This window comes from Ischnura elegans, chromosome 7 (genome assembly GCF_921293095.1).
Source record: "Ischnura elegans chromosome 7, ioIscEleg1.1, whole genome shotgun sequence".
NCBI classification, from domain to species: domain Eukaryota; kingdom Metazoa; phylum Arthropoda; class Insecta; order Odonata; family Coenagrionidae; genus Ischnura; species Ischnura elegans.
In genome coordinates this window covers 67,861,301-67,875,794 of record NC_060252.1, presented here as the reverse complement: position 1 = coordinate 67,875,794, position 14,494 = coordinate 67,861,301, and the positions used below count along the sequence as shown (strand labels likewise).

Here is a 14,494-nt window from a genome sequence, read left to right as displayed (position 1 = left end):
TCAAAAAAAAAGAGGGTTTTTCACCGGTTAAAAGAGTCGGTAACGTGAGAATGAGATGGGAATGGGATAAGGGAGTGAGAGGAGAAAAGTGAGAGGCGGAAAGGAAGGAAGCTCTTTTGAGACTCTCGAAACGAGATGAAGAGATAAAAAGGTCTGAAAAGGAGTCGAGGGTGAGGCTTCGCTTACGAGAGAAAAGTGAAGAACACGAAGGAGAGAATATGATTGAAAAGAAGAAGGAACGATTTCTCGAGATGGTCGCCTTGCGAATGAATAAGGCGAGCAAAAGAGGACTACCTACATAAAGGAGATCCCATTTCAACTCCGAAGGAGGTTGATTTCTGTTGCCACTTCGGTCGCTTTGTATTAGTTTTTAAAAATGCCCGCAGCGCGGCGCTGAGAGCAGAGCGATCCACCTCTTACCAATGTTTTGCGGAAAGGTATTTGATTCACGAAGGATAGCATTATTGAGAATTAAATTTTGGTTGACAGCTCCGATTATAGCTTATTTCTAAGTGAAATCTCTTGCAAGATTTTTTTTAAATTAACTACAACTTATTTATTAAGGCATAATAGATTATTATCAATATCCAAATATTGTTCAGTTACCATCATAAAACATGCTCTCCAATAAACTCCACCCATTTCTTCACCTCAAAGAGAATAGATCTTTCGCTATGCTTGTGTCTAACTCACGTTCCTTTACGACAGCAATTGTTTCTTTTCATTCCGAAAAATATTTCCATTTCGTGATTATTTTCACCACGTATGATAGCGTATTCACGCGTCCTAGTAAATTAAAATGTCTGGCCTTAATGTCTGAAACAGTATTTTTTCACGGTATAAGTTATTTTTATATCAAACTTTTAAATTAACTATTAAAATTATTTTTACAAAAAATATCTCAATGCGCATTCTGAAAGGAAAAATATGTTTTAACGAGTACTGCCATTCTCATAGTTAACTTAACATGTCAAAATTTCTAAAATTGGAATGAATTTCAATCCATTCATAGCAAAAATTGTTTACATGAAATGAAGGAACAATTTACAGGCAGATTTTGAGAACGATCTACTGTATATGTTCTGAAAATGTCTATGCGACAGTATTGATTTAAATGGCCAAAAAATAAAGAGTGAGTAACGTGCGTCTCTCAACTGCTTCCTCCATTCTTCCATTCTCTTCAATGCAGTTCTAAAATTAAAACCGTTTACGAGCAATTAGTAACCGTTTACGAGTAATTCGGAGAAAAAGTGTGATTGAAAATCCTTGGGGTGGTCCTCGTTCACAAAAAGAGCTCCCAGACGTTGAAGGTAAAAAAAAATCCACAAACTTTCGTCATTTCAAACGGCTGGGAAGTGCAACGGGGCAAGAAGTCCTCAATGACAGCGAGGATAAAGGACTACTCGCCCGCAGACGCTGCTTCCGACTTTTAACAATAGGTGGAAAATTAAGTACCACCTTTTCGCGCTCATTTCACAGGCGATTTACCCTTCCTGTACATTGTGAGCAGTTACCGCTCAAACAGCCGCAATGTAACCTTTTAAGGACGAAAGGTGAGCTATTATTGTCTCCTTGCTCTTGCATTATTTTTGCGTTTTTTCAATCCTTTAAATTTTAAATAGCCATCGATAAGAGGTTAAAATTGATAATTGCGGTGGTAAAATACGAAACCAATTCATTTCTTGGTAGAACAAATAACACAGCACAGTTCCACAAACTTTATGTTGCTGTCGACTATTTTCGACGGCTATAGCGTCATTCTAAAGACGAACAGAACATTCTCATAACTGTTTATCTTGAAAATGACGCTATGGCCGTCGAAACCAGTCGGCAGCAATATAAGTTTTGTGAACCTGTACTGTGTACTTTCGTTCTACCATGAATATCTCCTTTTCCCTCCAAATAATGCCACAATCAGTTGATTTCATTCTATTCATTTCTACTCCTAATCCGTCATTGCATTAAACTTTGCCAATTTTTCTCGCTTTTCTGTTATTTGCAACGAGCCTTATACCATTTAGAAATTAACCAAAACAATGCCATGCATTTAAAACATTTTTTGAATTAAAAATATTGCACATTACAGATTAATTAGCGGGAAAAAATTATATGTTCTGAAATTTTTATGATTTTGATGGGAGGAATATGATGTTTCATTCTTCGTTAAAATCTGGGCAACAGCCAACGCCCGCGCATAAAGATAATTAATTTAAAAAAAGTAATTAACAACGCGAAACTCACGGGAATTAAAATGTGCCCACTGAAGTAATCCACTCCAGGCATTCCATTAAAATAATTTATTATTTCCGACAAAAACACTTCGCAGCATTTCCCACGGATGATTATCAACCCAAATAGCAGGAAAACCATAAGAGAAGGAGCTCTCCAAAGTGTAAAATCTAAGCCAAAAAATGTTTCCATCAATACAGAGGTGAATGACATTTCTTCTTCAACTAAAATACCGAGCGATAGTATTACCTTATCTGTGGAATAGCCGGAGAGATATTATTTTAAAAATTCACCGTCTCGTGACTACAGTTATGTTACATTTCAAGAACGCTAATGGCCTTTTCAAAATTGTTTAGTATTATGATTCTCCGAGTTTTCATTAATTATCAATGAATCGTAATTATAAGCATGTTAAGTCACTTTATGAGCCAACTTGCTCTTGACCTCCAATTATTCTACGACATTTTACTATGTATTTTCCGCGGTCATGATTATAGGCTGAAAAGGCACGCGATCGAGCCGTTATGCCTTTTAATATCCCCATACTTGTTTTTCGAGGATATTAAAGAGGAGTTCGACTCTCAAAAAACAAAATTTTTATTCAAAATGGAAACATGCGTGCCCTAAAAAATACGTAAAACGTGTATATTTCATCAATTTTACAAACGAATAAGATATCTAATGATAAGCCAGGTAAATGTATGGATACTACGTCATGTAAGACCGAAATAGCGGAGGATATATCACCTAAGTAGAAGCCATGGGGTTTTGAACAATTCAAACACTTTGGACGGGTTACTTTAGTCGCACACACGACATTCAAGAGCAGTGCTTCCACTCGAAATTTTAAAAATAAAACAAATATCAATTAATATTCATGGGCTTCCAGAACTTCTCACTAATGAGTCCAAATTTTAGGTAAACAATTCCGTCATATTAACATTGGTATCATTGCAGGAAAAACGATACCCCTTTCATCAGATTTTTTTAAATCAAATTTTTTGAAATCAAATCATTTGCCAGAAATCGACAGGTACATTGTATTGGATATGTTGAAAAATATTGAAAATTTATCGTTTTTCAATAGGATATATTTTGAAGAAAAAAATTATCACTGGCTACTATATGCGTATTATTTCCCCAATGACCTCTAACATTCCCTTAAATTTACGGAAAACTGAATTCATAGTGAGCCGGGGACGAAACAAGAATTAGAAATTAATAGCAATTATTTTTCATATTTAAAAATAGCAGTAGATTCCATTACAATCCACGTTATGCAAAGGTATAGCAACATATAGTAGGTACTTTATGCAAACGATTTACGCCGATTACATTACCCTCTCATCGATCTTTATTTTAAGAGTTTTTAGTTTTAGTTAAAAGCGATGGAAATAATTCATTTTTCTTTACAGATTATCTTGACAGAATTCACATGGCGTATTTACTTTCAGAGTATTCATATTGCTGACTTTAACTTATTATTACTTCAATCTATTTCCCGCTGCTATGAAAAAGAAGACTAATCGATTTCCGCCAATACCATTAAAACGTCAAATTACCTTTAGATCAGAGGTTTTACAAAGATGAAACAAACGGACCCCACCTACTGCATGGAAGCACTGCTCGGGGGGTGTAGCCCAAGCGAAAGGGATATTTACAATGATTAAAACAAAAGCCGACGCGGATGCGGGCGTAAAAGGGGGGGGAGCATGCATTCAGGGGTTCTCCAAAGCAAAGCGACCGCACAGACACACACAAACAAAACGGGGAGAGCTAATCAATTGGATGAGAGCGGTAGGTACTCACCCCGGTCTCTGTCGCCTCGGGGTCGAGGCGCTGTCGCTCGAGGCCGTGGTGGTCGTGGATGACGAAGCAGGCGAAGGCATCCTTGCACCCTGCGGCAGGGCCTGCGAGGACCCGCTTGGCCCGGGAACCATCTCTTCCTCCTTCCGCCTCTCCTCGACCGGACTTTTAACTTTTTGAACATCTTTTGGTGTGCTTCGCACCTTCTGAACATCCTCGAATGGTCTCTGCGCCCCTATCATAGGTCCCTTAAACCTTTCCACCTCCCTCGGCGGACTTTGAACTCTGGTAACTCTATCTCGAGGCTCTTCCGTCGGACTCTGAACCCTTTGCATGTCTTTCAGCATGCTTTGCATCTCGTCCAAGGCTCCCTGCACCCCTTGCATTTCCCTCAACGGACTGCGAACCCTGTGAACGTCCTTTCCTGGTCTCTTCGTGTCTTTCGCGGGACTGTGCGCTTCCTTTTGTGGGCTCTGAACACCTCTTGGTGGGCTGTGAACATCTCTCTGCGGGCTATGAACATCTTTAAGTGGGCTATGAACATCTTTCAGTGGGCTATGAACATCTTTCTGTGGGCTTTGAACATCTTTTTGTGGGCTCCGGATTTCGCGTGGACTATGAGCTTTACGTGGGTCAGTTATTTCCTCCTGTGGGCCGTGGACATCTTCCCTGGGGCTCTGAACTTCCCTCAAAGGACTCTTAATTTCTCTTGGTGGACTCTGAACAACCTTTTCCGGACTTTTTACTCTCTCCCCTGGACTCTGAATATCCTTCCGCGGACTCTGCACTTCCCTAGGTGGGCTATGAACTCCCTCAGGACTCACAATTTCCTTCTCAGGACTCTGAACTCTGGCTTCCGGGCCACAGATTTCTTTTTGCGGGCTCTGCACTTCCCTAGGTGGGCTCTGAACTTCCCTAGGAGGACTATGAACTTCCCTAGGAGGACTTTGAACTTCTCTAGGTGGGCTCTGCTCTTCCCTAGGGGGGCTCTGCACTTCTCTAGGAGGACTCTGCACTTCCCTAGGTGGGCTCTGAACTTCCCTAGGAGGGCTTTGCACTTCCCTAGGCGGACTCTGCATTTCTCTAGGAGGACTTTGCACTTCCTTAGGAGGACTATAAACTTCCCTCGGTGGACTTTTCACTTCCCTATCAGGAATCATAAATCTAGCTTCCGGGCTCTTGATGTCCCTATCCGAGATTACACCTTCCTTGAGAATGCTCTGAACGATTCTCGGGGGACTGTATACTTCTCTCAAGGGACTCTCTCCTCTCTGGAATTCCTCTTCCAAAGGGCTACGCACCTTCTCCATCTCTTCCGTCGGACTCTTAATGGCCTGCTCGTCGGCAGATACACTCACCATACCACCTTCAACTTCCTCAACCCCGGGCACTACAAACGATGCTTCGTCCTCGATCTTCCTATCGAGGACCAAATCGGGCGAGAAAGGCAGGTCCTCCCTCAAGTCCAACACGATATCGTCCGGGATGTTGCCGACGTCCACGATCACGGGAGGCAGCACGATCTCCTCGTCTATCTCCCGCTCGCTATCCTCCTTGAGCATCTCCGACACTTCCACGACGATCGACACGTCTTCGACTCCGTCTTCGGTCGATTCCTCCACGTCCAGCACCCCTTCCACCTCGAATTCGGCCCGGTCGTCGTCCGTCTCGTCGTCGTCTTTGAACACGACCACCTCCTCTACGAAAGATTGGCGCTCGACCCTAGGCTCTTCCAGCACCTCCCTGGGTTCACCCAACGCCAGGGACAGCACTACGTTCCCTTCCTGGTCCTCTCCCATTATCACCGTGGTCCTGGACCCTTCGGCTTCCTCCTCCTCTTCCTCCTCCATGACGTCCGGTAGCTCGACGTTCACTCCACCCACGCCTGCACCAACATCTCCAATCTCCTCGTCCTCCTCCTCGTCTTCCTCGTGGACAACGTGCACGCCGGACGGGAAAGGTCTCTCCGCCATGGTGGCCTCAGGCGGGGGCGGTGGCATCTCCTCATCCTCCGCCCCCAGCACGGGCGGGGGAGGCGGCGGGGGCGGAAGGTCATCCTCGCCCCCGGTCTGGCGTTGCCCTGCCGCACTTGCAGCTGCAGCCGCCGCCGCTGCAGCAGCGGCGGCCGTCCTGGCCGCAGCCTCCACCGCTTCGATGTCCGAGTCGATCCCCTGGTCGAACTCCATGTAGAAGGAATCCCTGGAATCGCTCGAACCCCTCCGCAGCTTGAGGCTCAGGTCAGCGGAGCCCGAATCGTCGTCCGAATCAGCCATCTATGCAGGGCGGCGGCTACGCCCCCTTTCTTTCTCTCCCTCTCTCGCGCCCTGTGTCCCTCCTGCTCCACCCCGTCCTCCCTCCCTCCCCCTCGCTGCTAGAGGAGAGGCGGCAGCCGCGGCCAGCTTCAGCCCACAGCCTCCGCTCCTCCGCCCCTGTCCTGCCGACGCATTTAAGCCACCGGGTCCGTCGTTCTCGGGGAGAAAGGAGGGAGGAGACGTAAACAGAATCGAAGATGCAGCAAAAGACAGGGGACACTCCCACTTTTTTGTATAAATTGAAAGCACTTTACTCACTCTGCATGCTCGGGACCTTGAGCAAACCCGCCACTCAAAGACGACAAGGAGAAACTCACACGTCACACTTGGGCCACTTATTTTATTATTATAATTATTCAATAAATACAAACAAATCCCGCGATCAGTTCAGGGCGGGAAAAAAATGTACAGGCAGGTGGCGGCGGGGCGGTTGTTAACTCTTGGCGCTTGCGTACGAGGGGTTTGGAGGGAGGGCGTTTGTAGCGTCCATTTCGGTTTTCTCTCTCACTCTCTCTTGGGTGGTGTGGGGTGGGGAGGAAATGGCAGAGGTCTCTGTATTGTCCCTCCCTTCGCACACGCACCCCCGAACAGAAGAAAAAAATCGGGTCTTTTTTTTATTCGGGGGATGCGCCACAATTCTCTCCCACCCGCGTTCCTTCGTCCGACCCCGCGAGTTCAGCACTCTCCCGCGCGTACTACACACGCTCCGTTCCCAGCTCCCCACAGTCTCTCACTCACTCACTCACTCACACGGGCGCTCGGCGTTCGGAGAGTTTCCTGCGTGAATGTGCCGCGCGCTTGCGGCCTCGCGCCCCAACTAGCCCCAGCTTTCCGATCGTCGTTCTTCTCTCTCCCTCCTTACCGTACAACCCCTACCTCCCCTCCATTTCCCCTCTCCGACCCCACCCCCTTCCCCTCAAAGTACCAACTCGCTTGCAAGGTACCTCCTTCCCCTCTCTTCCTCCTCCCCCTCCACCTCCTTCCCCTCTTTCCCCTCCCCTGCTGCAACGCCCCCTTCTCTTCTCCTTCCACAACAACACCACGCGCTCCCTCTTCTGTAATATCTTTCTCCATCCCGAGACTGGGTCTCCGTCCGTTCTTCTCGTAGTAGCTATATCGCACATGCTCCGCGAGGTTCGCTAATTTTCCCTGAAGAAATTTTTTTAACCCTTAGTTTGCTGGAGAACTCGATTTTTTGCTGCCGGCCAGTGCAGAAGAAACCCCAATGGCCGGAAGCATCCCCTGCCCGAGTTGGGTAAATGCCGAAGTAAGCATGCAAAACGTATAAAAACGTTCCCGCACTCTAAGGGATGCAAGATTTCCACCAAAAGAGGGTTTATATAACTATTATAAATTACGTTCTCAAATATGAAATATGTAGTTTTTACATAATTTCATCATTGAAAATCACGTGTTATTAATTCCGTGTCAATTTTCAATGCGAAACGTAAATGTTTATCGGAGAAATTTTTATAATGCATGATTTCCGCGGGAAGTGGGTTTGAATAACTGTTAAAATATTTCGCGCTCATTCATGAACATTCTAGATTATACATAGTTTAGAGGGATCTTTCATCAATAAAAATCACGTGTTATTAATTCCGTGTCAATGTTCAATAAGGAATGTAAGCGTTTACCAGTGAAATTTTTATAATGCACAATTACCTCGGGAAGAGGGTTTGAATGACTGTTCAAATATTTCTTGCTCAATTATGAAAATTATAGTATAGTATACGTAATTTAGAGAGATCTTTCATCAATGGAAATCACGAGTAATTTCTCTACCTCCTCTCCCCACCTCCTTCCCCTCAATCCCCTTCCTTGCTGCAACGCAACCCCCCTTTCTCCTTCCACAACAATACCACGCGCTTAGTCCCCTGTTGTATCTTTCTCTTCCGAGACTGGGTCTCCATTCTCGTCCGTCCCTTCTCGTAATAAACCGCACCAGCTCCGTGAGGTTCAACTCCGTTAGGTACTCGCACCCTATGACACGAAACCTGCATGGGAAAAACAAGAGGAATACGAATAATAATAATATTTTCAAGTGCCAGAAACAATTCAACACACTATATCTGGTTGTAAGATGTTAGCTAATACTGAATATTTAAATAGGCATAATCAAGTTGCAAAAATATCCACCAAAAACTGGCCTACCAACACAAGTCAATAGATACCAAGACCCCATACTATGAATATCACCCCGAAACAGCGCTTGAAAACAGTTCACTTAAAATTTAATACGATTTGTCGATCCAAACAGATAAAACTATAGCCAATAATAAACCAGACATAATGTCGCCTGACAAGAAATATAAAACTTGTTACATAGCTGATATTGCTGTACCACTGTCACATAACACCACTTCATATTAATCACAAACAAAAACATAAATAAGATGTAAGGAGCTTTAAGTAACCTTCGAAGGTGGAGCTGTGTTTAGGATACCATCGTTAGTTAATAATCTTCCATAAATTGGTTTATAAATAGTGGTACAAAGACCATATCCCAACCTTAAAAAAATAATTTCTTTTGCTAAATATATCATTATAATTATCAAATTTGATTTTAAAAAGTATTTATTCAATAAAAATAAGTTAACAGCCAATCTTTTAATATTTTTAGAAAAATACGAAGACTTACCACAATTTCGTACTCGTTGTCAGATGGTAAAAAGTTGTAGACTTTTGACCCAATTTTTATGAAAATTTTTCTGAACAGTGACAACTTGGGACGCGGTGAGAGTGCCAACATTTTACCAATATCTACACCACTTGCCCGGCCAATTCGACACCGGTACTTTTGTTCTACTCCTTACATAAAAGAATATGAGTGCTTTAAACCCATACGAGTGTCTCAGAGGGAACAATTTTAAGTTTTTGAAGAACGGATTGGACGACCCAATAATTCTGTTTTAGCATCACCCGAATCAGCCTCTTTTGCAGGGTTATAGCTGGTTTAATGGAGATCCGATGAGCTCCGCCTCATGCAATCAAACCATATGTCAATTTAGAGTTTACCAATGAATTATAATATAACTTCAGATTATCTAATATCTCTTTCCCACGAGCCGCTAACAGTCCAATGTTACCATTTGGTCACAGATAAATGAAAATTAATAACAATCATTTTTCGTATCTGTGATTACTTTTTTTAGCTTTTATTGAGTAAATAAAGTATGAAAGTATTTTTTAAGATGTGAATCGCATGACTTGTGCATACATTGGTTTTTAACTATACCTTTTCAAAATTGGTTCTTTTCACGACCTCTGTAGTGAGTATGCGGTTTATTCGATATTTTTCTCTACACTCGCTCTCCAGTAACAAATGCTCATTTATTCAAAAGATATATATAGATACTACGTTGTTAAACTTAGTTTTTTTGTCAAGTGTATATTTATTTTTCAAGTAATATTAAAGTTTGTGGAGTTTTCCCATTACGGAACATACTTGAAAACGCGTTTAAAAATTTTTGTTCGTATTTTCTTTCATAATATCTCCTAATTAGCAGTCAAATAAATAGGACATTCAAGAAATATAAAAAAATCAGTTGGTAAGTTACATTTTTCTTTCAAGGGTTAATTGATGAGGGAAAAATTCCACCAATCTGAGAGTCGAACCGCGGACCTTCCGATTTCCGGGGCACTGCTCAAGCCACTATTCGGACTTGGTTCCTTAATACAAATGACAACCCCGGTACAAGACACTTTTTTCCGATCTTAAATGATTCGAAGGACCAGGCGGTTTATGGATAATTGAAATTGCAATACTTCGGTTTGATGATATATTACAAAAAAATGGAGAACTCTCCCGTTCAACCATTCTACATGGCGACCAAAAGCTGACTGACTACCCTCGCGCCGGAACACGTGGGGGTAGTTACAAAATTTGACTTATTCAATCAACACAAATTTGACTTACTCTGTAAATAAAAGAAGAACGAATTGAATTGGTGGGAATTCAAACTGGATTACAAAGACTTCAAACAGATCTCAATTAATGAAATTTTATCGTCGTTCACGCGGCAGGTTTGAGTTACATGAAATAATTGACTCTTTCGGTAACACACAGGTAAAGCAGCAATGCCTAAATCAGTCAATTCAATCTTGATCACACCGCGGTACTGCGAAGCGAGTCGTTTGGCCTAGTTTGATAAACTAATATTGAGCGAGTAATATGAAAAAACTGCATATTTGAAGAGAAATTGTGTAACATTGAGTACAGTGTGTCAATTAGCTTTTATTACATTTAATCAACAAACAAATCACGTATTTAAGTAAATAAAAGATCGTACTTCGGGTACAAGACTTGTACCCGAAGGTCTTGCACCAGATGATGGCTCAGTGAGCCGAAACGCGTTGTACGCATTAAAAATTCTTGTGGAAAAGTGCTACGATCTTTTATTTACTTAAATATATCTAACTTCCACCAATTGAAGCTTGAATCTGTTGAACTTAAACAAATCACGTTTCACATTTATTTTGCAAATAATTTGCAATTGTGAACTTTTTCGTATTACCCCTAACTGGACGTAAAATTTTGTGACACATAAAAATGACGTGAATTTGCGGTCAGAGCTTCGAAAATGCCAACTAATTCCACGACATAAGTTAAATTTCGGAGTTGAGAAGTCATGTTCACGAAAATTTCGAACCCATCAAATCACTATCACAAGTGAGTGAGCGCCTATTTATTAAGATTCAAGTTGTTACTCTCCCTTCCAGCATATTTTGGAAAAAAACTTCGATTGAAAATGCATCTTTCATAGGTCTCTAGCTTTACAATATGCATATGAATTACCTATCTCTTGCATGTAGCTACTTAAACCCTACTTACGTTGTAATGAGAAATGCGAGGCGTATTCATGAAGTAAGGGCCGTCACAGGAAAAAGTATACTCATATGAAACACATTTTATTGGTACTTTTAGTTAGCAATAACCCTACTTCACTTAACTTCTACATAATCGCCATTCACTTTTAAGCATTGTTCGTACCGCTGAACCAGCTTCTTTAACCCCTCTACATAGATGCTCGCCGCCTGAAAGTTGAACTAGCAACGCCGTTCTTGAGTTTCGAAACAACTAACGCAATGCTTGCAGATAATTTACAAGCAGGCTGTGCTTTGTTCAGGTAACTTCCGTTTCATCGTTCAATTACAGGTTTTCTTGAATGGTTAGTTTGAGAGACGGTTTTTCGGGTAATAGAGCGAGACGTCGAAAAATCTAATACACGGTTACACCAACCCCCGTCACCCGAGAGTGCATAGTAGTCCATTAAATCACATTTGCACCGTTTTGTTTTCGATCGTTGGGACTCTTTCGATTACCCTGGGTATCTCTAGAGCCGAGTCCAGGAAATCGGTGTTCTATTTTTCCGTGTACCGAGTAAAACGGCCTTTACAAAATGTTTTTCGGGACGAATGGAAGAAAAACATGGGTAGCCTTCAGGTCAAGTCCGTTCGCCCCAGGTCCTCCTCTGGTTTTAAAAACCCAAGGTTGCCCGTCAGAAAAAAACCGAGATGAAGGTAGGATCTTGTTTGACAAGGGACTGTTGTGCTCGCAGGAGAATGAAAGCTCCAGGTGAGTCGCCTGTTTGTTTTCGCTACCGCCAAGGTATTCCCCACCGGCTTGGGTCCTCCCCGCTTCCCTCCACAACACCGTCAGAAGAAACGCAGTGCCATCTGCCGGATGGACGCCCAAACCACGGGCCGGGAGAAGTTTAGGGTCTACAGCAGACTGGACATTTGGAGTAGGGAGTAAAACTTCGTGCCATGGCCAACTCCATTTTTTTTTATTTCATTTTAACTTTATTTATTTAATTTCTTTCGTTCTTTGGGTTCTTGATTATATTCATAAAGCTTATTCTCTCATTTTCCATTGTTTAAAATTTCTTGAAATCTCAATTTGGCATTGCCCCTCTTTACTACACGTTCTTTATCTTAAACTTTTTTTTAACAATCCCCTTCTTTTAATCAACAACACATAAAACGTGCTTTTAAACAAACAATAAACAATAAGAAACATCAACTCAGCAAACATACATGAACATACAGTGTGTATCAGGAGGAACCTGAAATACTTCAGGAGATGGTAGAGGAGACAATTTTAAGCATTTTTTTGTCCATAAACATGGGGTCGCAAATCCTTTGTTAATGAGCAATGGCATCGCAAACATCTTTCTTATGCTCTTTACAGTTACTTTGAAAACGGTTTTTCTTGTGTATCTAGCCTTTACGCCATTTTATTTGATGCTATGGAGTTTTGAGGACACTTAATATTTAAGTTTGGACGAAAATGTGGGATTGTAATCGTCTCAAAAAAATAAATCCCAAAATGGGTGGGACTACGCAGTATAATGTTATGGTATTGTTGATACTCACTCAAAACTCTATCTTAATTGCGCTCAAAGATTAATTGTTTCTGACAATTACAATCGAAAACTTTCGTCCAACCTTAATTATTTTAATGACCGTAAAAATCCATAGTATTAAATAAAATTTTGAAAAGGCTGGATACCCAAGAAAAACAGTTTTCATGGTAACTGCAAAGAGCATACAAAAATGTTGGCGTTGCCATATGCCAGTAACTAAGGAGTTGTGACCCCATGTTTAAAGGACAAAAAATGCTTAAAATTGTCTACCCTAGCATCTTTGGAAGTATTATAGATTCTCCTTGAAACGCCCTGTATGTTCATGCATGCTTGCTAAGCTGATGTTTAATATTTTTATTGTGTTTTTAAAAGAAAATTTTTATGTGTTGTTAATGAAAAGAAGGGGATTGTTAAAAAGAAAGTTTAAGAAAGAGGACGTGTAGTGGAGAGGGGAAATAACAAATTGAGATTTCAAGAAATTTTATGTCATGGAGAATGAAAGAATAAACTTTTAAAAATACAATATGTTAGAGAACTTAACAAAGTTTATTCTTCTATAGTCCATAATGAAAAGGTTTCACAAAGTTAAGCCTGAGATCATAAGTTAAAGAGTATATTATTTGATAGATCCCGAGGTCAAAGTAGGGTTGGAATCATTTGGTGTATGTACACCTAAGTGTGCCACAAATTTCGCATGTCTCCCCACGAGTGTTGCCGTTGTGGAAAATGTGAATGGAATAGAAACAAGTGGGGCAATAAATAAATATCTGGGCCCTCGTAATCCTTTTTGGAAACGCTGCACCGCCGAGTTCAAGAAGGCGGGTTATAGGGGGACCGCGGAATTTCGGCGGGGTCGCAGAGTACGCCGGGAAATGATACACCACCTAATTGATGAGATAAAGGGGGACCACGGGTCCGTGTACGCTTGCTGCAGAAACGGTTGCTATAAAACCATCCCACACTCCATTCTCTGCATTGTTGACAATTTTTTGTGCTTTTGTCCTAGAAGCGGGCCTTCAGCAGCAGCAGGTAATCTAATTATTGAAAACTTTTAACATCAAAAGAAAACATGGAAAACTTGCAAACGAAAAAAATTATAAAACTGATGCAAAAAGATAAAAATATATAAAATACAAGCTAAAAATATATAAATTATTCCAAGTGAATATTTTGGTAGTCTAATAAAAAAAATTTAACGTTTTGTAAGTGTGTAGAAAGAGATGTCGAATAACATAAACAATACTGACGGTCGTCAAGGGGACAGTAAGCCAAAAACGCTAAAATTTCAGCATTTTTATGTATTGTTTTTCAAATTTCACCGTAAATGACCAGGGTAACGAATTTCAGTTGCAAGAATAAGAATTTACATTTCTTTTTCTTTCCAATGGTATAGGTCTCAACTTATTGTGATCATTATCACTAATTTAAAAATGCCAAAATAAAAAAGGTCTGCAGTCATTAAAAACGAACTTTACATGTATTTCTTATGGAAATGACTCAGGGCCCATTCCAAGGCCTCATAGGCCCAAGAGAAGAATGACAAATAGTTTACAACATATTTTCAGTCCTACTGAACATACACACCAAATTTCATAGGAATCGGTCCAGTCGTTTGGAGGAGTTTGTCTACAAAAACCGCGGCACGAAAATTTTATATATTAGATTAGATGAAAAATCAAACAAAAAAATGAAAAATACCTTAAAACGCAGCAAATAAATAGTATATATTCATAGAAAATATTGTGTTACTGTATTTACAAACTGTTGTCGTCCAATCGC

The 14,494-nt window shown here is 41.2% G+C and overlaps 1 protein-coding gene across 5 annotated transcripts in view; it reads right to left on the bottom strand.

Moving 5' to 3' along the window:
- LOC124161986 (proton channel OtopLc-like) overlaps nucleotides 1–7,152 on the bottom strand; it is a 243,758-nt gene extending 236,606 nt beyond the window's left edge. For all 5 annotated transcript variants that reach the window (XM_046538282.1, XM_046538283.1, XM_046538285.1 and 2 more), the window contains exon 1: nucleotides 4,039–7,152. In XM_046538282.1, coding sequence (XP_046394238.1) covers nucleotides 4,039–6,308 — 2,270 coding nt within the window. In that variant the 5' untranslated portion in view covers nucleotides 6,309–7,152. The remainder of the gene's footprint in view (nucleotides 1–4,038) is intronic.
- Nucleotides 7,153–14,494: the final 7,342 nt, after the last annotated feature.